At 44.2% G+C, this 22,952-nt stretch overlaps 1 protein-coding gene across 3 annotated transcripts in view; it reads left to right on the forward strand.

The window, feature by feature from the left end:
- SMC4 (structural maintenance of chromosomes 4) overlaps positions 1 to 22,952 on the forward strand; it is a 147,074-nt gene that overhangs the window by 46,077 nt on the left and 78,045 nt on the right. For 2 of the 3 annotated variants that reach the window (XM_075003705.1, XM_075003708.1), the window contains 4 exons: positions 629 to 769; positions 10,619 to 10,769; positions 14,194 to 14,358; positions 15,400 to 15,633. In XM_075003705.1, coding sequence (XP_074859806.1) covers positions 629 to 769; positions 10,619 to 10,769; positions 14,194 to 14,358; positions 15,400 to 15,633 — 691 coding nt within the window. The remainder of the gene's footprint in view (positions 1 to 628; positions 770 to 10,618; positions 10,770 to 14,193; positions 14,359 to 15,399; positions 15,634 to 22,952) is intronic. The other variant, XM_075003709.1, reaches the window with a different exon arrangement.

Genomic DNA, 22,952 nt, shown 5'->3' on the forward strand with positions numbered 1-22,952 from the left:
CTCAGGCAGGGTCCCTGCTTGCCAGCAGCCCTGGGCTCAAAGTGGCTAGCTGTTCCATGTGAAGCTTTGTATGTAGTCCCTGCCCACAGCACAGTGTATCAGCTCCTACTGGCCAGAAGCCTCTCCCTCCCTCTCTACCACCATACACACATGGAACATCCAGCTGCTTTGAGCAGCATGGAGCTACTTTGTGCCTGAAGGTCCCAAAGGGCAAGCTGGATTAAAAGACTTTGCAGGCTGGATCTTGCCCACCCCAATGTAGGCCTACAGGTATGTAATCAGGATTCCTTAGCATTCTTTAACATAGTACTGCATTATGTTAAGTCACTAGGAAAACTAGTGTATAGCAGCAGTGGCTGTATGGACCAATTAATGTGTAACACTAATGCACCTGGACATTTACACCTTTGTAGGACACATTACTCCACTATATAGACATGCTTAAGATTATTTACACTTTTTAAACTGTAAAATCTTTGGATTTCTTTAACTTCATTTTAAGTACACTATACTGTATTAGTTGTAAATTTAGAACTCAAACAAATCAGTTTTAAAAAAATCTTAGTAAATTGGATGCAAGTGGCTTTTTGTAATTTTCAAATGTGTAAAATGCATGTATTTTCTATAGCTATGATCTGCAGAATCGGATAATTGACATGGAAACACAAAAGAAAAAAATTCATGAAGACACTAGAGATATTAATCTGAAGAGTAGTAAACTTGCTGATGAAATGAAAGTTAAAAATAAAGCTCTGAAAGATGTAGAAAAGTAAGTATTTCCATTATCTCTCAAACTGTAATGGCAAGTTATATACTTTACACATGTAAAACTTTGTTCAGAAAGCAAACTGTTCCGTCACTTGTCTTCCTTCTTCCATACCAGCTGGTCTTTTGTATTCAATCTATATTACTGCTCTAGTAAACGATCTTTGAATTTGCAAATCCTCATGGTGTACTTTCATACCTCCTTTATGGTACTTGAATAAAGGTTTTAATACAGAAAATATTATTCTTCTGTGCATAACAGATTGTAAAGCATAAGGGCTCATTTGTGATTACGGCTGCATCTTTCGCCATTATGAGCCCTCTTAACTCCCACACTGGCTTCCTGCATGAACAAAACCTGTAGAGGGGCGGAAAGCGGCTGCCATTAGGTTGCTGCTACTCCTCTCACCGGTGGATGGATTGTGGGTCTCTGTTCTCAATCATACCTATGCACACAAACAGTCACATTATGCCTCTGTCACAGTCTAGTTCCTAGGGCAATGATACAGTGTGCATTCATTTGTAAGATTATAGTTCAGAACTGTGTTTTTAAGTATGGCATAGTTCTTTGAGTGCTCACTCATGTCCATTCCATGTTAGATATGTGTACTCACTACATGCACTGGTGCAAAAGTTTTCCACTGAGTGGTACCCGTGGAGGGCAACCTGTGGAGTGACACATGCTGCAATAGAAAAGGTATCACCAGCTCCTGCCATCATCAGTTCTTCCTTGCTGCCAGTGACAGTGCTGGAACACCAGCTGCTTCAGCTAGTTTTTCTTGCATCGTTCAGTATTACAAACTTTTTGTTTAAAATAGTTGTTATCCCTTAGGGTTTTAGTGTTAGTTTGTTTGACTCAGTCCTGAACAGGATTAAGTCTAAGGACAGGGCATGCCATAGTCCCCAAACCCGGTGATCACAGTAAACTACTGGTGCCCATCAGTGATTCACATTGTTGTTTGACAGCTACCATTTTTGTAGGCCTTTCAAGCCTCAGATCACAAATGAATGAGACATCCATCTCAAAGCGCTCCTGATGGAATTGGTACTAAACCCAGCACCAGAGCAGTTGAGGTCCAACTACTCAGAGCAAGACCACAGCACCGGGGCCATCAATGAACTGGTGACAATCCCTCTTCCGCAAGCATCTGCTAAGCAGCCAAAGAACACCAGGAGAGGAAGATCCTGAAGGGGAAGGGAGCCTAGATCCAAGAAGTGCAGCTTTGTACCTTCCAAATGGAAGTTGGGCCCCAGCTCAGGTCAAGCAATCTAACCCACCCCAATCCAGGCCTACATCTGTTAGAAATCATGTCACACTGTTCCCAAGAACATCATAGTGGGCAGTCTGCTGGATACAGTTACCTTTCCTTTTGCCAACCTGCCTCTCCCTCTTCGTCCTGGCCTGAGCCACCAGAGCACTGGACTGTTTCACCTGTGGATGGTGGAGGAAGTTACCGCTAAATTCAGAAACAAAGGATTTCATTCCAGATACTTCCTTATCCTGAAATCCAAGAGAGATCTGTGGGTGTGTCTTACAGTGTTACTGTTTTTCTTCAAACAAAAAAAAGGTTTATTAGTTCTAGTTAGTATTTTAAAAAAAAACAAAACACCTTTTTCTTTAGTTTACTCTTAGATTTAGTGCCTGTTAGTGCCATTCTTTCAACTATGCCTACCTCATTAGTGTGCTCATTATAAGAAACTCTCAGGGAGGTCTTTAAAAGCCAGAGACAACGTAATGAGCATCTGGTTCCAACAACCCAATCTGCTGCACTCGATCACAATGGATGCCTCTCTTCTTGAGTGGGGAGCACATATTACTCTTCCTTCTGTTCAAGGCGTATGGACTGCTCAAGAGAGGCAGTTGCACATAAATGTCCTCAAACTGAGAGCAGTCCACAAGGCTTGCCAACACTTCTTACTAACGATCAAAATATTTATAGACAGCTGCATGTACTATATGAACTGACAGGACGGCTCTCATCCATACCAAGTATGCAAGGAGGCAACCCTCCTTTGGAGCTGGTGCATATCCAGTCGCGTTCACATGTTCACGACTTACCCACCAGGAAAACAAAGCATGAATGTGGACTCCCTCAGCAGACATTTCCTTCAGGACCATGAATTGGAGATGGAGAACCACACCCTTCTTGCCATATTCTGGCAATGGGCATTCCCCAGCATAGATCTCTTTGCCACAGAGATCAATACAAAATGCTTCAACCACTGCTGCAGAGTTGAGCGGCAAGAACTCCCTCAGAGAAGCTTTCTCAATAACGTGGGATGAACTCCTATAGGTGTTTCCACTGTTTCAGTTGCTACACAAAGTCCTCAAAACACAGCAAGACAGAGCACAACTAATACTGATAGCACCGTTTTGTGCTCACCGTGTGGTTTCTGTTCTTGACACAAATGGTGGAAGTGACTCCAATTTGCCTCCTGCTCAGTCTGCAACTCCTGACTGAGAACAACTGGACTCTTCAGTTCTTTTCTCCTGATGCTCCATTGAACAGCATGGTTCCTCCAGGGCTGACACACACCAAATTAAAATGCTCTCCACAGGCCCAAACCATATTAATCAATAGCAGAAAACCCAGTACAAGAAAAATATACCATCAAAAATGGTCTGGATTCCAAGTGTGGTGTGTGCAACAGTTGACTTCCCCCTCTCGTCCAACCATTCCTAATATTTCAGACTACCTACTACATCCAAAACAAAATGGCTTGGCTACACATCCATAAATGTCTGCTGGGTGGAAATTTCCATGTATCATGTTAGTCTAGTAGTACAGAGTTTTTTACACATCCTGCTATAAAAAAGTTTATTAAAAGGTCTTAACAACGTGTTTCCATGTCTAATACCTCCTGCACCAGCATGGAATGTTAAACATGGTCCTGCACATGCTCATTTCAAAAACGAGTGGCCACATGCTCCCTTCCACACCTGTCTATGAAAACTGCATTCCTGATAGCAATAACAACAGCAAGAAGAGTGGGTAAGTTAGCGGCACTTGTTGCTGACTTGCCTTATACTATTTTTCATAAGAAAGTGATGTGGAAAGAGGAAGTGACTTTGGGAAGAAACTTGGGGTGTAGTCTCAAAAATCACTTTCTTTATTACCCCACTATAAAATCAATCAGCCCATTTACTTACTTGTTCATTTCCCTAAGCCACATATCAATGCCAAGTATGCCAGTCTTCGCATGCTGGACATCCTCAGTGTGTTGGCCTTTTACCTGCAAAGAGCCAAGAGCCCATTGTAAATCCTCATGGCTCTTTGCCTCTACAACAGAATGTTCCATCAGACAAACTCTTTTTAAGCAAAGCTTATCCAAATGGATATCTAAATGCATCTAATTGTGTTACCACAAAAATGACAATTGATTTGGATGCACACTGCCAGAGCTACAGCCTTCTGGGCCTTCTTGCAAGGAACTCCAAGAGAAGACCTCTTCAAAGCAACGACATGGGCATCAGTATATACTTCTACTCAACACTGTGCCATTGAACAGCATATAGTGGTTAACGCTCATTTTAGACAATCTGTCTTTAAATGTGGTACAGTGCAAAGACTTGAAGTCCCACCAATCACAGCAGAACACTGTTCCATAGTCACCTCATATGGACACCAGAAGGGACACCACTCAAAGAAAAAGAGGTTACTCACCTTCCACAATGATGTTCTTCAACATCAGTGTCCCTGTGGGTGCTCCACAACCCATCCCTCCCATCTACTTTGGATTGCAGTTTTGGCCTAGGATAGAGAAGGAACTGAGGAGTGGCAGGTGGCTTGTGACCGTTAATGGCCACTCTGTATGAGACGTGCTGCCATCGCGGTGTACTGCTGCTAAAACTCTTCTGACTGCATGTGCAGGGTGCTGAAACACCAAACGTGGAGCACCCACAGGAACACCCATCTTGAAGAACATCAGACGAGGAAGGTGAGTAACCTCTTGTGAGATTTCAGTATGCATCTAAGGAAGTGAAAGAGCTGCATGGTCTCTCTAGCCTGTATTTATCCTCTCCCAGGGTCAGTTAGACTGGTATGCTTTACCAGACTTGAAGGCTGTGTACTTCCACATAGCAACCAACTTGCCATCCTGCCATTTGGCCTGTTTGTGGGCCCAAGATTCTTACCAAATGTATGGTGGTAGTTGTAGCTTACCTCAGATGCTGGATCATTCACATCTATCTGTACCTCGACAACTGACTAGTCGGTAGCTCCAGGCCATCCTGACTTCAGGCCCCAGGCCAGCATGACTTCAGAGTTCTTCTGGCCTCATTGAAGTCCTGCAACAAAAGAAAGTCCACATTAATACTTGTGCAACACGTAGAATTCATTAGGATGGTGCTTGACTTGAGTTGGCCAAGAGCCTTCCTTCCACTTGACAGGCTCCAGGCCCTGTAACGTTGCATTTTGGAGCTATCCCAGTTCCCCTGACCATGGCCAGGGTTTACCTGTGCCTATTGGGCCGCATGAGAGCATGCGCGCACAGCAGGGACCATCAGGACAAAGTCATCATGTTCCCCACATGTGGTGCTTACCTTCATGCAATGGTGGTTCATCCCAGAAAACATCCTGGATGGAGTCCCATTCAAGTCTCCCTCACCTTCTCTGGAGCTGGTCTTGGATGCCTCTGGTCTTGGGTGGAATGCAGAACCTCATGTCCCTGCACCTTGCAGCTTGGATGCTCTATGGCTACCCTGAAGGAATGTACCTTTTCCAAGGAGGTGCAACCGGTCCTGCTTGGAACCAGAAAGCCATCAACAAGATTTGATTACCTGGTCAAGTGGACAAGTTTCACTGGGTTTTGGAATATGGTTTTGTTCCTTTGTATTCACTGGTGTAAGCATCCTGCAGTACCTGTTGCATCTCTGGAATCAAAATCTGGCACATTCCTCCATCGGAATGCATCTCGCGGCCCTCTCTATTTTCCCCTGAGATGATTCAAGAGCAGACCATATTCTCCTTATAGTATGACAGTTAGGACCTTGAAGAGCATTGAGCACATCCATCCTGTCTATATTGTCTTGATATGATCCTTTCTAGGCTCACCATACCACCTTGATGAGCTGCTTGGTTCCTGTCTCCTTTCCTACTTATCTTGGAAGGTAGCATTCCTATTGTTATAAAATCAGCAACACACATTTTGGAAATCAAACTGGTTACCTCATACCCACCATAGCCCATCTTCTTCAAGGAGAAATTAAAAGCATGTCCTCATCTGGCCTTCTTGCCAAAGGTCATGTCCTCCTTATGGGCTAGAACATAGTCTCACCTGTGTTCTGCCCCAAGCCCCATGTGATATTGGAGAAAAGGCTTCTGCACATCCTGGATGTGTGGAAGACCCTGGCTTTCTACCTGGAGCATATCAAACCCTTTTGTAAGTTAATGCAGCTTTTTTTGCCACTGCAGATCACAAGATGGGCCCAACATTGTCTTCACAGCAGATTGTCAAATGGATCACCTCATGTATGGGAACCTGCTACAAGTTGCCAAAAGTCTCTTCCCGGGTTGTTCAGGCCCATTCTAACTGGACCCAGGTGCCCTTGGTAGCCTTTCTTGTGCACGTCCTCATCCAGGACATCTGTAGAACCACAATTTGGTTTTTGTTCCACACATTCACATCTCACTATGCCATCACACAGCAGGCCAGAGATGATTCTGCATTTGGCAGAGCTGTGCTGCAATCAGCATGCTCACGAAATTCTACCCATCTCCAGGGATACTGCTTGAAGTCACCTAATGTGGAATTAACATGATCAATCACTAAAAGGAGAAAAAAGTTACCTGTTCTGTAATTGGTGGTATTTGAAATATGTTGGTCATGTCCATTCTATGGCCCGCCCTCCTTCCTCACTGTTGACATTTCCAGCAAGAAGGAACTGAGGGTGCAGGGGAGTGCATGATGCCCCTTATACCATGCTATGGACCACTTGATGGTCATGAGAGCTTATCACCTGCGGATACTGCTTAGGGATAAACTTGTGGTACTGGTGAATTTGTTGAGCATGCACACTAATTGTGGAGGTCACACGTTCAGCCAAAGTGGAATGGACATGTGCCATGCATCTCAAAGAACAGTAATTACAGAACAGGTTAGTAGAATGTAATTTAGAAAGCTTACTAAATTGTAGCAAAGTTTCTGGAGTCTCCATGTTTCTTTTAAATCTTCAAGATCCCCTTACAGACTTATGCCTTCTGAAGAGGTTAGATAGTAAATAAGTCAATCCTTGTTACCTCCTCAAACAGATGAGAGATGATGGGATTTGCATTCATGCACTGAGTTAGGAAGCAATCAAGCTAGTCAGGAATCAGTCTTGTGCCTCCTCAAGAGATTTCCTAGAAGGGACACTCGAACATAAAAGCTAGTTGATTTGCAGAAGAGGTTTAGTTCAGGAAAGTGGGGGTCTAAATGCAGAGGTTTTCTAGATTGTAATGTCCTCATTCAAATATCCTTTAAGTGAGCTCTTTAGTCTAATAGAAAAAAGCCATAATTAGGTCCAGTATCTGGAAATGGAAGTCAGAAATTCAAACTGCAAATAAGCACAAATATTAAAAGTAAGGCTAATGCACCAGCAGAATATTTGCCCATGTATATGGTACAGTAAGGTCTCCAACTACGTGAATCCAGAGTACACGACCCCACTGTTAAGTGGCTGACCCTCCGATTCAAACTTACGCTTGTTAATTGTATTTACACGGTACACGTAGGGCAAGAAGAGAGTATAACCGTCCTCACCCCCAGTATCTCTCACTAGCATCACTTTGGAAGTGAGTCTACTCACATAGCATCTTTCTTCTCACATAAGAAAAGCGAGACCACCACTACCCAGCATCTTTTGCCCCATGTAAGAAACAAGTACACCCAAACTAGCATGTTTCGTATGTATTTATTATATCGTAATATAATCTAAACACTTTAATTAGCTCGTTAGATGATTCATCCTGTTGAGATTATTGCTGAAAGGGCTGCCTAAATAAATTACATAAGAATCTTACATACTACTGCATGAGTTTATGGGCTCTCAGACTACATGTCTTCTTTCTGTCTTATGCTCTTATTCTGTGAACATCTCCCTCTTATGCTAGTGTAAAGTTTTTCTTTATCAGTGAATTTTACCACAATCATGGACCTTAAGAGGAAAATTAGTAGTGGAGCTTAGTGGTATTGAAAGTGAGGAGAAGAAGAGTAAAGCTCATACTGTGAGAACGTTTGAAGGAAAAGATTTTGGACTTCTTAAGAAGTGGCATATCAAACTCTGAGATTGCACAGCAGTTCAACTTCAATGAATCTTACATGCATTCTATTAAAATTCATGAAAGGGGAATATGCAAAGCAGTGGAAGAAAGTGCACCAGCAACAGCCAAATTGATAAAATTCTTAAGAGTGAGAAGGCCCTATAAAAAGCTTATGCCATGTGATGGAATGGTGTTACAGGAAAAAGCTCTCTTTTTGTATGAACGCTTCAAGAAATCCATGGGTGGTGAAGGTGAAAGATCTACCGCATCTAGGAAAACATTTTCAGCAAGTAAAGGGTGGCTGGTGAGATTCAAAACCTGATACTTGCTGCATAATGTACAGTTAACAGGGGAATCAGCATCTGCCGACCATGCTGTAGCCAAAAAATACCCAGCAGAACTAAAGTTGATCCAGGAGAAGGGATATACGCCAGAACAAGTGTTTAATGCAGATGAGACTGGTCTTTTCTGGAAGAAAATGCCCAGTAGGACCTACATTTCAAAGGCTGAGAAGCAGGCACCTGGGTTTAAGACATCAAAGGACAGTGTTGCACTCCTATTTTGTGGCAGTGCTGTTGGGCATGTGATCAAGCCTGGGATGCTGTATCACTCTGCGAACCCCAGAGCACTGAAAGGAAATAATAAAAATCTCCCTGTGTTTTGGCAGTCTGATAAGAAGGCCTGGGTAACAGCACAGATATTTTTGGACTGGTTCCACAAGTGTGTTGTCCCTGAAGCGGAAAAATATCTGGCTGTGAAGGGAATAGAATTCAAGGTGCCGCTCATCATAGATAATGCTCCTGGGCATCCCGCGTCTCTACAATTTGTGCACCCCAATGTGGAAGTTGTATTCCTTCCTCCCAATACAGCCTCCCTCATCCAGCCACTTGACCGAGGTGTGAGACACACATTCAAGGCTATCTACGCTCGTTTCACCTTCTCCTGCATCTGAACTGCTATGGATCTCGATCCCAAGCTTGATGTAAGCCATTGTTGGAAGGACTACAGCATCTGGGACTGTATTACGGATGTCAAGGAGGCTATGGAGAAATTTAAAAACCATTCACCAAAAACTGTGAATGTGTGCATGCTGGAAAAATATTTGGGAGGAAGCTGTGAATAACTTCACAGGCTTCCCCAAGGTAGACAATGAAGTCAAGAGGATCCTTAACGTTGCTTCTCAAGTAGGCAGTGAAGGATACAATGACATGGCAGAGGACGATATAGAAGAATTACTGAATGGTGATGGGGACGAGTTAACAGATGAAGACCTAGAAGAACTTGTGAAGAATGCAGAGGAGGATGAATTAAAAGAGGAAGAGGAGATCGAGCAGGCAACGTGGGACCTCCATAAGTTCAGTGAAGTCTTTCAACTTCTTAAACAGCTAACTGACAAGATGTAAGAGTATGATCCTTTGATGGAAAGGAGTTTAAGGATCACTCGGGAAGTGAACAGATGCTTCTTGCAGTTAAGGGAGATGTTCATGGACCTCCAGCGCAAGAAGCAACTTCCTATCATCGTGTTTTCCAGGAAAGTGATGGAAAGAACGCACTCTCCCTTGCCAATCTCCCTCTACCATCATGCAGTCTCCCACCGCATCATTGCAAGGAGCCTCTTTGCACACTCCTGTTTTAATGCTTGTGCGAAAAAAGGTCGCAAAATAACTGACCAAAACGCCTGTCACAACTCAAGGCTTGCATTCTCCTGCTTCGTTGCCTGTGCCAGTTGAAGCCCATTATTCGCCTGCTGCCTCAATGTCTGCATCACCTGTTCACAAGAGAACGTCACAACCTCTACCTTCCTCTGAAGTGGATCCCAACTACCCTCCATCTGTTGAGGGGTCAGAGGAAGAGGATCAGAAATAAAAAGCCCCTATCATGCTGTACAGTGCACTTCACCATCATCTTTATCTGTCATTACACTCTACAGCAGGCTACATCATCATCATACAGAGAGAAGTGGAAGATCTTACATTCAGATAAGCCCCTTTTGATTTTTTTAATAAGAAATTAGTGTTCGGGTACAGTATTTTATAACATGTACATAAATCTTAAAATGTAAATTTAATTTACACAAAAAAAGTTTATATGCATGTGTATGTGGTTTATAGGAGTTTCTGAACTTTTACCTAAGTATACAATAGTTTTCTATAGGGGACCCCAGTTTATGCAAATTCCAGCTTACTTGGGGGTACCAGGAACTGAACCCTCATGTGCTTTGAGACCTTACTGTACCTTCTCAAATTGCTTTTGGGATGCTTTTAAATTAAGACTAGATGTCTTCCTAAAATACGTGCTTTAATCCTTAGTTGCTGATATGCATATTTAACAATCAGATCTCCCTTCTTGTCATCAGAGAATGGTCTTTGCATGCTGAGCTTTTTATTAGGTCTGCAGTCTGGTGTATCTAGCCAACTTAGTTTTGCATTTGCTTCTTCTTTTCAGACTGGGCATTGTTAAATGAATGTAACAGTTTAGCTTCATTATATAATGTTTATATACCCAGTTATACAACAATGCATTAATTGATATAAATGTTCACACTAGCTAAACCAATTTTTGCTAAAAATTATTTTAATATAAAAATTTTTGTTTGTTTGTTTCTTTTGAAGAAAACTCAATAAAATTACAAAGTTCATAGAGGAAAACAAAGAGAAATTTACTCAGCTGGATTTGCAGGATGTTACAGTAAGAGAGAAACTAAAACATGCCAAAAGCAAAGCTAAAAAACTTCAGAAGCAGCTTGAAAAGGATAAAGAAAAGGTATATCTATCAAACTTACAACTCTTACTACAGGTTGAACCTCTCTTCTTTGGCACTCCAGTACCTGGCCAGTGCCAAATGAGAGAATTTGCTGAATCATGGGAGATCAGTATCGAGAAGCAAAATTACTAACACTTCCACTGTACACTGGGCTCTTCGTTGAGAGCTATATTAAAGCTAAATAACAATCCACTGCAGTGAGAGCCAGGGCTGGTGGCTGTAAACAAACTTTATGGGACTGTGGGAAACTTGGGCCGTGGACATTCAGCTAACTAAAATTTTGCCAGACTACAAAAGGTACTGGATTAGAGAGGTTCAACCTGTATCTTCAAAATATTTAATTCATTCATTTATTTTGCATTATGGGGGGAGGGGGTGTTTTTTTTAAGGTAACATGCACAAGAAAATGTTTGACAAGTATCAGAGAGGTAGCCGTGTTATTCTGTATCTTTGAAAACAACCAGAAGTCCTGTGGCACCAACAGATATTTTGGAGCATAAGCTTTCGTGGGCAAAGACCCGCTTCATCAGATGCATGAGTTCCAGAGGGATATTTAAGGAATGGGGTCCCAGTAAAAGGGAGGGCCAGAGCTGACAAGGTGTGTTCATATTCAGCAAGGTGGAAATGGCCCATTATCGGTGGTATGTATCAAAAGAGTTAAAAACAAGCCAGATCAGATGGGGATGTAGCCCATTGTCAGAGTCTAATGTGGAGATATTAACACCCTGGGCAGAGAAGTTGTTTTTGTAAGGGACCAGCGACTCCCAGTTTCTGTTTAATCCTTGGTTGATGGAGTCAAATTTGCAAGTAAATTGCAGCTAAAAGATTTCTCTCTGCGTTTGATTTTTTGAAATTTCTTTGCTTTAGGGCTGCTACTTTTAAGTCTGTTACTGAGTGTCCAGGGAGACTGAAGTGCTCTCCCACAGGTTTCTGTACATTACCGTTCCTGATGTCTGATTTTTGTCCATTTATTCTTTTATTTAGAGACTGTCCAGTTTGGCCAATGTAAATTATAGTGGGGCATTGCTGGCACATGATGACATATATTATATTAGTAGATGTGCAGGTAAAGGAGCCCCTGATGTTGATGTCGTTGATGTTCGGTCCTCTGATGATATCACTGGTGTAGATATGTGAGCAGAGTTGGCAGTGAGGTTTGTTGCAGGGATTGGTTCCAGGTTTAAAGTTCCTGTGTTGTGATCTATGGTTGCTGGTGAGAATTTGTTTCAGGTTGGCAGGCTGTCTGTAGGTGAGGACAGGCCTGCCTCCCAAGGTCTGTGAGAGTGAAGGATCATTGTCCAGGATGGGTTGCAGATCACTGATGATGCGTTGGAGAGGCCTTAGGTAGGGGCTGTATGTAATGGCCAGTGGTGTTCTCTTGTTTTCCTTGTGAGGCCTGTCTTGTAGCCGGTGGCTTCTGGGTACCCATCTAGCTCTGTCAGTCTGTTTCCTTACTTCCTTAGGTGGCTACTGTAGTTTGAGGAGAGCTTGGTAAAGGTCCTGTAGATGTTTGTGTGTCTCTGATGGATCATAGCAAATGTGGTTGTGCCTTAGTGCCTGGCTATAAATAGTGGATCATGTAGTGTGTCCTGGATGGAAGCTGGAGGCATGTAGATAAGCATAGTGATCTGTGGGTTTTCAGTATAGGGTGGTATTTATGTGATCATCGCTTATGGCCTCCCTTTTACCAGGACCCCACTCTTTAAATACCCCTCTGGAACCCCTCCCTCACCACACTCGCGCGTCTAATGAAGCGGGTCTTTGACCACGAAAGCTGATGTTCCAAAATATCTGTTAGTCTATAAGGTGCCACAGGACTTCTTGTTGTTCAAGAAAATGTTTGCTGCTTTGATACAAAGAAGGCTTGACAAGTTTTTCAATGTGTTTTACACTAGAAATTGTTATAGTATTTAAAGAGTGTGGAGAATGAAGTTCATGGTATGTGTATTATTTTGCAAGTGAGCTTTGAAGGATTTTAAATCATTTTCTTGACCCTTTTTGTCTGCCTTTAGTGGATCTAAGCACTAGGTTGATTGCCAAACTGTTTGAAGTTTAAGAAAAGAAAATGGATCATTCCTTCTATTGGAGCAAGTGTAGTGATTTAAGTGTTTCTGTACTGTCCCAGCTCAAACATCTATCCCTGTTGAAAACTGTAATGTTTCACTGTTCTGGACTCCAGGTGGTTAATTTCAGGCACTACACATTAAGAAGAGTATTTTAAAAAATCATGCTGCTGTTCTTGAAGAAGGAACAGCCCCTTCAGGTAGCTACTCTGTAGCTGGTATTGTCCTCTCCATGACTCATATACAAAATTACCCAAATTAGGGCAATGATAGCTATGAAAAGGAGGAAACGGGAGTGTGTTGACTACAATTAACATTATAAATATCTATAGTTCAAGTGCCTGCTCATATATATTCAAGTTATGTGTTCACATGCTGCATGCCTGACTGTTGGAAAGTTTTACCCTAGCTGCTACCCTTTGGTTCAGCTGTGGAACCCCCTGTAGCACCAGTGCGAGCCCTACATGTGACCCTGCTGACACAACTGCCCCTCAGTTCCTTCTTACTGCCAGGGCAGTCTGTTGTGCTGTGTCCAATTAGTTTTTGATATACTCCATCCCCCTAGCTCTTTACTGTGTTAATAGTTCTCTTAGCATAGTCTATTTTTCTTTAATCAGTAACAGAGGGGGAGCTGTGCTAGTCTATATACTATCAAAACAAAGCAGTCAAGTAGCACTTAAAAGACTAACAAAATAATTTATTAGGTGAGCTTTCATGGGACAGACCCATGTCTTCAGACCATAGCCATACCAGAACAGATTCAATATTTAAGGCACAGAGAACCAAAAACAGTAAACAAGGTGGACAAATCAGGAAAAAAAAGATCAAAGTGAGCAAATCGGAGAGTAGAGGGGCAGAAGGTGGGTGGGGCGGGGTGGGGGTCAAGAAGTAGATTAAACCAAGTATGCAAACGAGCCCCTAGTGCTTGAGAATTCTGACAAATTGAGTGAGGCTGCTGGTAGGAGATACTATTAAAAGCTTGACAGTTAAGTGAAGCTCTGAAGAAATGACAAGAAGCCTGCACCTAAATTCTAGGATGCTGATCTTTTGCAAAATCTCAATTTAAAGTGTCAAAATTAAAAATTCTTGCTCACTTTCATAAAACAATGTTAGTGAATAAAAGTGCCCTTTAGGGACACGTTTTGTATGTACTATATCACTGAGTCAGGGAAATGTTTTTTTTCTAGTGAAGACCGATATAGCAGGTAGTCTCAGCACCACGTCAGGGCTTGTAGTTGTTTATATTTCTTTGGGTTTCCCACATTGCCCTCATAGCATAAGAAGGCAAAGCTTAAAGATAGAAGAAACTTTCTTTTTTTCTACAAGTTAATGGGAAAAGTCAAAAATGTCTTCCGTAACAGGTTGAACAATTTAAATGTGTTCCTGGAAACAGTGAGACAACTATCAGTGAGGTAACATCTAAGAAAAAAGTTCTTGAAAAGGAAAAAGAGCAAGAAGAAGAAAAATTAAAACTAGTCATGGATAGTCTTAAACAGGAAACACAAGGACTTCAAGAAGAGAAAGAGGTTTGAAACATTCTGATTTTCATAAACTTAATTAATTACTTTTACATTAATATGCGTTTGATGTTTCAAAGGTATTTTAGGGCAGCTGTTTTGTACAGGAATATTGCTCTCTCAAGCACTATCTTCAAATATAGTGAACACTGGGAAATGGATTTTCCATTCTGTGGGGTTCTCAATTCTAAAAGTTTGAATTAGAATGAAAGAGAAATTCCAAAAAATTTCACTTTGAAGCCACTGAATCACTTGTGTAAATAATGTTGAAAATTTTTAGCAAAATGAACTTTTTAACTTTCTGCTTTTAAATTTAGTTGAGATAAACATGTTCCTACAATGTGCATGGGTTTTTACTAAGCTATATTTTCCAGTAAAAAATTCCTCTGTCAAAGTATATGAAGAAAGCTGGTTTAAAAAAAAAGTCAGAGCCTAGTTAATAGTGCAATAATTAGCGAGTATTCTGTAATTTTTTTTTAAAATTGTCTAGGTCTTAAGTTAGCTTTATGCTCTGTAATCTTTGTACTTGTTCATGTATTGGAAAGCCTCTCTGCAGCTTGTAGGTTTAATTCACAAAGTGCAGCTATCTCGTGAAGGGCTGTTCGATGAGTTTGTTTTTTGTCAGTTACTCAGCTGTCATAAAGCTGGCCCAGAAAAACAGCGGCTTGCAAATCACTCATATAGTCTGATTTAATTAGAGCATAATGTCTTATTTCACTATAGTACAGTACTGGATCCTAAATCTAGAATGGGATGGGATTGGATATCAAGTTGTAACCCTGGTTTTATAAGTTCATCCTGATTGTACGCAAAATTTGCAAATCAGTTTTCTGCAGTGACAGCAGGGGACTGGTTTTATTTAATGGGGCCCATTTATGCCAAATTCACCATATATTTTGATTCAAAAATGAAGACCATGCCACCTCTCCTCTGCTGTTTTTCTTGCTCAGCTATGTGTAATATACTGCCTTACACAGATGGGTCATCCCACCAGTTTTCACTTTTCTTTGTTGGAACTATGTCTAATATAAGTACTTTCCATTTCTACAGGGCAAAGAAAAAGAATTTATGGAATTAAGCAAAACAGTGAATGAAGCACGTTCTAAGATGGGTGTAGCCCAGTCAGAACTTGATATCTACCTGAGTCACCATAATACAGCGGTATCTCAGTTGAATAAATCAAAAGAGGCTTTAAAGACCATTTCAGAAACCCTGAAGGAAAGGATAGCTGGTATCAAAGAGCTAGATACAAAATTGCCTCAAGCTGAACAGGAATTAAAACAGGTTAGACTTAAGTTTCCTATGTCACTTAAGAAACATTCATTGGGGAACTGTTGAATTCATATAATGTAGTCGCTGTATATACACATGGAGTTTAGCTGCATTCTGAAAAACATGGTAATGGACTGTGTTGTAATCTATAATTCTTTTTCAAATGTTTGATCACATTGATTCCATTCTAGATATGTGCACACCCATGTATGCAGTTGTTGGAGACCTTTGCCTTAGCGGCATCTGTAAAGTCGGCCATGGCACCTCTTTGAGTGCCACACTTGTGTCAGTTTGTTAATAACCACCAACACTATGCCCTCTCATTTCCTTCTTACCACCCATGAGGGTTGAGGTATTTTGTCTTGCGTCACAAGAGCATTAGCAGCTCATTATAAATAAGAGAGGTTTTGGCTGCATATAGTTATAGGTATTTAGTTAACCATTAAGTGTTTGGGTTAGTTTGGTAGTTAGTCCCAGAATAGGCCATGTCCCACTCTTATGGCTTCAAGCCATGATTGTCATGAAGCAAGCTGGTGCCGGTTACTGACGTCCGACAACAGCTGATTTAAGGTGCTTAGGGGAGGCCTATAGAAAGGGCAAGTGTTGAATCTGTAAAAACTTTCATGTTGGAACTCAAAAGGAGTGTAGTATCCACCTGAGGGATCTATTCATGAAGGCTGTGTTTCATCTTACATTGGAGTACTCCCACCTGGGCCAATGCAGAGCACCTTGGCATCAGTGTGGAACTTACTGTCAGCATCAGAGTTCTTCTGGCACTCTTGCCCCTTGCCAGTGCCTAATAAGTGGCAAAAGAAGATGGGGGAGGCGTTGGGGTCTCATCAGAAGAGAAAGGGGCTTAAGACTTCATGGGGATACTGCAGACGTCGGCCATCGGGGACACCAGACATTCTTAAAGCCCTCATTGCCCAGTGTCACCCTAGCCATGAATGAGCAAGTAGGCTGACCAGCATCTCAGACACCACACCAGGCAGGAGACTTTGCTAAGACCTTCAACATCTAAGGCTAGCCGATCATGGGACTCCCATAGGGTAATGGAGCACCCTGAGTCACTGGCCTGCAGGCATAAATCTCCATCTCCATAGCTGAGGAACTCAGCACCACCTCCTAGGTCTCTGGTCAGAAGGCTTAGGTCCCCAATACGTTCTCTTCAAACAAGACATAAGACACCAGAGTCAAGGCAATTTGTTGTGCAAGCACAGTGCATTAACCTTTCCATTGTGGCAGTGTAAGTGCCAATGTTTCAGCACAGACAGCAGCACTCTCACTGGTCATATTGGAACCCATGCCAGTAATGCTGATCCCATATTCTCACCAGTTCTCTCTGGCTGCCTGATATGGGGTCAGTTTACTAGACTCCAGCAACTAAAGTACTATCTCTGGAGAGGGAACCCACACCTCCACAGGCAGCACAGTCGTTATTGTCATCCTCGGACGAAGCGGTAGTGAGTTCCTCCCAAATGGGCAGTCTGTCTGAAAACTTCAAGGAGAACTAAGTTCTCCTGACAGTTTGAACTTGAAAACTGAGGAGGTTGCAGAGGAGTTATAAAACGTTTTTAATGTTCTATCCTCCTCTACCCCAGCTCAGGTCACACTGCCTGTTCTGGAAACAGAAGTCACTGTTTCTGGGGCTTCCTGGCAAAAGACAGATAATATAAAGCCGACGCGTGGTCCCTCAGGACCTTCCCACCTTGCTTCCTCTGCGAGATAGGAAGGCTTGGCAGGCCAGGCAAACTGTGCTCTGTTGATGTGTAAGGAGTGATCAGGACTAGACCAATAAACTTGAGTGCTAAGATTGCTTATGTGCGCTCCCCACCCCAGATTCAGTGAATCAGACACTAGGATCACCAATGTGAATGGAGCCATGAAGGGGACTCCAACACTGGAGCAGGTGAGTGATGACAGTACATGGTCTGGAACTCTGACCATACAGTCCGTGCTGTGTCTGATGGGAATCTAGACCAAGCCAGCAATGCTTGTAGGGGCCTGACACAAGCTGCACACGTTGAACAATGCCGGCCTCCTTGTTACACATGAATTGTAGGCACATATGAATAGTGGTGAAACATAAGATTGCATGGAAGAGATAAGGTCCACCATTGTTTGGAATTGGTGAACTCTATGCGTTGAACTGGGGTTAAGATTGACTTTTTTCATTTATGAGTAGCCCCAGATCACAAATGGTGGAGCAGGCCAGATGGGAAATACCACTACACCTGACTTTGGGACATGAACTTGATTAGCAGTTGTTGAGGAATGGATGAATTTGAACACCTGAGGTCAGAGGCCACTGCTTCTTTGTTTGCACAAAATAATGTTGTTCCTAAAGTGTGAAAATGCAGTTCACAAAAGAAAAGTTCAGGTGGATAACGATCCACCAAGTGATAGTATCATTTCTGGTGCACAAAAAATTCTGGATATGCACATGGGGGTGTTTTCATAATAATTCAGATGGAGACTATATGGCTGGACAGTTGGCAGTATATGGGTACAAAATTACAGATGCCTGCTGCTTGTGATTCACTGCTTGAAGATATTTGCGCTTTGTGGACACTCTTGGGGCTGATGAGAGACCAAAAGACATTGTCATGAATTTGAAATGGTTCTGGTGCAACATGAAAAGTAAGGAAGCATCTGTGCCCTAGTAAACTGGAAATACACGTCCTTTAAGTTGAGAGTGATATATCAGTCTCACAGATCCAAGGAGGACATAATGGAGGCCATTAGCACTATGCAAAATAAGTTTTTAACAGACTTACTGAGATGATGCAGACCCAAAACAGGTCTGAGGCTTTCTTTTCCTTTTGGGATTCATAAGTAGTGGGAGTGGAATCATTTTCTATTAATGTCCTGAGAGATCTCCTCCACCACACTCAGGCGCAGGATGTTCTCAACCCCTTGGATGTGGATTTGCTTGTGAGAAAGATCCCAAAAAAGTGACAGGGAAGAGGGAGGGTGAACCACGAACTGGTAGATGTATCCTGAAGCTATTACAAGGAAGAAGGTCGGTTGAGAGTGGAGTGACTGGAAGATGGGGGTGGTCAAGGAAACAATGGGAAACTGGACCTGATGAAATGACTTGGGTGTAATCTGCGAACATAACCTCAAAATGTCTGCGTCTTCTTTGAGTGGTCCCCGTGGGTGCTCCACAATAGGTGTCGGGCTCGCCTGGCACCACAGATCGGAACTCTTCTAGCAGTTTCTATTGGATCGCGCATGCACCAATGTGCGCCGCTCCCTTGCGCGCCCTCGGTCATGTGCGCAATCCTGTCCCCGCCAGTTCCTTCTCAGCCGCCGTCGGCTGCAGACGGAATCTGCTCCGGCTAAAGCCTGAGACAATAAGATAGTTGTTTTTATGAGTTAGTTCGTTGTCTGTCACTATTATACAAAAAAAAAAAAAGAGAGAGAGAGAGAGAGAAGAGCATATTAAATAGCAGAGAGAAGAGGAACAAAGGAGAGAGGAGTGGACAATAGGCTGTTAAGCCGTCCGCTGCCCTGAAGGCCGTGAATGTTATTTTGGGTTAGAAAGCACTGATTAGTGACTAAGTATCCTATTAACAGTAAAGACTCACCGCGATGGCTTCCTTGGGGTTTAAGAAGTGTGAGTCAGGCCACGAGGCTATGCCAGCCTCAGATGGGCATAGTGAATGCATTTGTTGCCTGGGGGAGTCTCCTGTTACCCAGAAGTGTTCCCACTGCGCTAAGCTTACAGCCAGGGCCAGGAAGGACAGAGAAATAAGGCTCAAAATGATCTTGTTCGATAAGGCCCTCCAGCCTGAGCCGCCGGAGAAGCCTCACACAAAAGGGCCCTCTGGGTCGCATAAAAGGAAGGCAGCCTCTTTGACCCCTTCTGTGCAGAAGAGGAGGAAACTCTCCCCGGCTCGACCTTGCTGGCGGTCCCAGCGAGCAGGACGGGCGGAACACAGAGCCCCCAGCCCCGAGCTGATGAAAGCAGCAGCGCACGTGGCGGAGGCCAGGCCTCTGACTATACAGCAGGCGGCACGCGCCGGAGGGGCACCCAGCACGGGGCCTACCGGGGCCAGAGGAAGCTACCCGCGTGGCACTGACAACGGGGCCGAGATCCCTGGCACGGGAGGGGGCGGCGCCCACCCTGCAGGGGAGGGGCAAGGCTAGAGCTAAAACCCGGCACCTTAGTCCATCTCTAGGCGGGGCTGCGATGCCCTTATCACCCAGCCCCCCTCCCGAGATACACACGACGCACCGCCGGGCAGCAACTCCACTGGCTTATTTCAGGTCTCCCTCTCCATTCCTCCAACCAATTTCGCCGTGGCTCAGGCCACCTTCACCATTTTTGGGCATGGATCCCCTTGAGTACTATCACAAATCAGCTTCACCACTATCAATGTCGTCACGGAGATCCCGCTCTCCCAGACATCATGGGTACACTCCCCGATCGTGGTCCAGGTCTCCATCACCGGGTCTTTGCCCATGTTGCTATGGTCTTCCTCATCATGCTGAACACACACACCGCAGGTCTAGATCCAGGGGTGGGTCCTCTTCTACTATTCATCAATACTCCCGTGTACACTCTCGCTCTGGGAAGGGAGCGCAGTTGTCCCAGGGGGAATTATGTCCAGAGTCCCGAGACTTCCCTTCACAGCCCACCAGGGAGCAAGTATACCACCAAACTTGGGAGCCAGAGGATTTGGGGGAGGCTTACCCCAGCGGTTCCTCATCCTCCCCAGATGAGGCCATTGCCCCCGGGGATGTCTCCCCTCCGGATGACCTTAAACAATTCCAGGAGCTGTTCAAAAGAGTAGCATTCACGCAGGACATTGAAATAGCAGAGGTGCAGGAGAAGCACCATAAACTCCTGAAAAATTTGAGATCCCCGGCTTCATCTAAAATTGCTATCCCACTGGACGAAGCCATTATGGAGTCAGCCACTAACATATGGCAGACTCCGGCCTCTATTCTGCCTATGAACAAGAGAGCGGATAAGAAGTACTTTGTCCCAGCCAAGGGCATGGAGTTGCTGTTTAGCCACCCACAACCCAATTCTTTGGTGGTCGAATCGTCCCAGCAGAGGTCGAAAACGTCTCAGTACAAATCAGGGGGTCGGATAAAGATGCTAAGAAATTAGAGCCGTTCGGCAGGAAGGCCTACTCCTCCTCTACCCTATTATTGAGAGTGGCAAATTACGCGGCACATCTATCAAACCATAACTTTGACAAATACTCTAGACTCACTCCTCTCATGGATTCACTTCCGGAGGACAAGAAGCCGGCGTTAAAGGCAATTGTCCAAGAGGGCTACACGGCATCACGGACGGGAGTCCAGATTGCCCTGGACGTGGCGGACACAGCGGCACGTTCCACAGCCGCAGCAGTGGTAATGCATAGGGAATCCTGGCTCCAGACGTCCGGTATCCCCAGAGACTTACAGGCGAAGAGTGTGGATCTTCCTTTTGACAAACAAAAGCTGTTTGCAGACTCAACCAACTCAGTCCTCCACTCCAGCAAAGACTCCAGGGCCACACTTAAGACCTTGGATATTTATACTCCCCCATACAAGAAAAAGAAATTCTATCCTCAGCAAAGACGCTACGCTTACCAACCACAGCGCGCACAATATCAGCGAGGCTATGACCAAGGGTGCCATCAACAGCAGCAGCAGCAGCAGTACAGGGCCCCCAGACAACGTTCTCAACAAAGCCGTACACCCTCGGGGCAAGCCCAGAAACAGCAAGTTTGACGGGTATGTCGAGGACTGCATTATCAACACCATCGCTCAATGCCATTCTCATCTCATGTTCCCTCATCCCCTCAAACCATTCCTCCCCCAATGGCAATAGATCACAACAGACAAATGGGTGCTAGAAATTATAGCCACGGGTTACACGATCCCCTTCCAGTTACTTCCACCGACGAAACCTCCCATCTGGCCTCATCTCAGGGATGCTGCCCATGAGGCGAGGCTGAAGCAGGAGGTAGATCACCTCGTGTTCATAGGGGCGGTGGAAAGAGTGCCGAAACAATTCCAAGGGAAAGGTTTTTACTCACGCTACTTCCTAACAGAGAAGAAAACAGGAGGCTGGAGGCCGATTTTGGATCTTTGGGGCCTCAACCGTTACTTGCACAAGCAGCGCTTTCGGATGTTTACAGTTGCCTCCATACTTACGGCACTGGACAATGGAGACTGGTTTGCAGCCCTCGACTTACAAGACGCTTACTTTCATATAACAATCCACCTGGCACACAGACACTTCCTCCGCTTCATGGCCGGCGGGGAACATTTCCAGTACAGGGTTCTTCTGTTCAGCCTATCCTCGGCACCCAGAGTCTTTACCAAAACCCTGGCAGTGGTATCAGCCTGCCTGCACAGACAGGGGGTGTTTATTTTTCCATATCTGGATGACTGCCTACTGAAAGGGGCCTCAAAGGCAGAGGTCCTACGCATGATATGCGTCACCGCGAACACGTTTACTTTGCTGGGCCTAGTTATCAACCTCGCAATGTCAAAGACTGAACCTATGCAAGATATAGAGTTCATAGGGACACGCATAAATTCTATCTCAAGAGTACACCTGACCGACACCCGCTTCCGCGCCATCAACTCCCTGGTTCAAGTCATGACGTACAGCCCCGCGTTGCCGGTCTAACGTGCCTGCAACTGTTGGGGCACATGGCAGCAGCGACGTTTGTGGTACAGAACACTAGATTACACATGCGAAGCCTGCAGCATTGGCTGGCGAATGTTTACAAACCGGCCAGGCTAGTCAGTTTCACTAATGCCCACCTTGCAGGGTTCTTTTAAGTGTTCTGCTTGTGGCCTTTCATTTTCAATGTCTGAGGGCCACTTTCCCTGTATACACTGTCTGGTTCAGCACCACAACACAGACAGCTGCCCGCGCTGTAGGAAACTGACTAAAAGGAGCAGGAGAGCGAGAAGGCAACAGCTCCAAATCTGATAGATGGAGCAGACTCTCACACCAATGGACCGCAACAGCTCCCCACCTCAGGCATAGCCGACAGAGGGGCCAATCTCTGATGGGGTTTTGATGGTGCCAAGCCCTAGAGATAAGGGGAAAATCCCCTGGAGCTAACAAACATCTGACACCTTGGGTCTCTTTCCCAGTGGTGAAACTGACATGCTCCAGACACCATGCTACTGCCCTCCCTCAGGTTAAGGGGGCAGCATTGAGTGCTTCACTGAAAAGGTGACAGGAGGAGAGGGCTTGGCCCTCCTCATGCAAAGCAGTGTGGCTCTTTGATACAACCACAGTCCCAGTACCACAGAGTAAGCAGGAAAAGAATAAACTACACCCTGCTTCTGGGAGTCATATATTGGTG

This window comes from Carettochelys insculpta, chromosome 10 (genome assembly GCF_033958435.1).
Source record: "Carettochelys insculpta isolate YL-2023 chromosome 10, ASM3395843v1, whole genome shotgun sequence".
Lineage (NCBI taxonomy): Eukaryota > Metazoa > Chordata > Testudines > Carettochelyidae > Carettochelys > Carettochelys insculpta.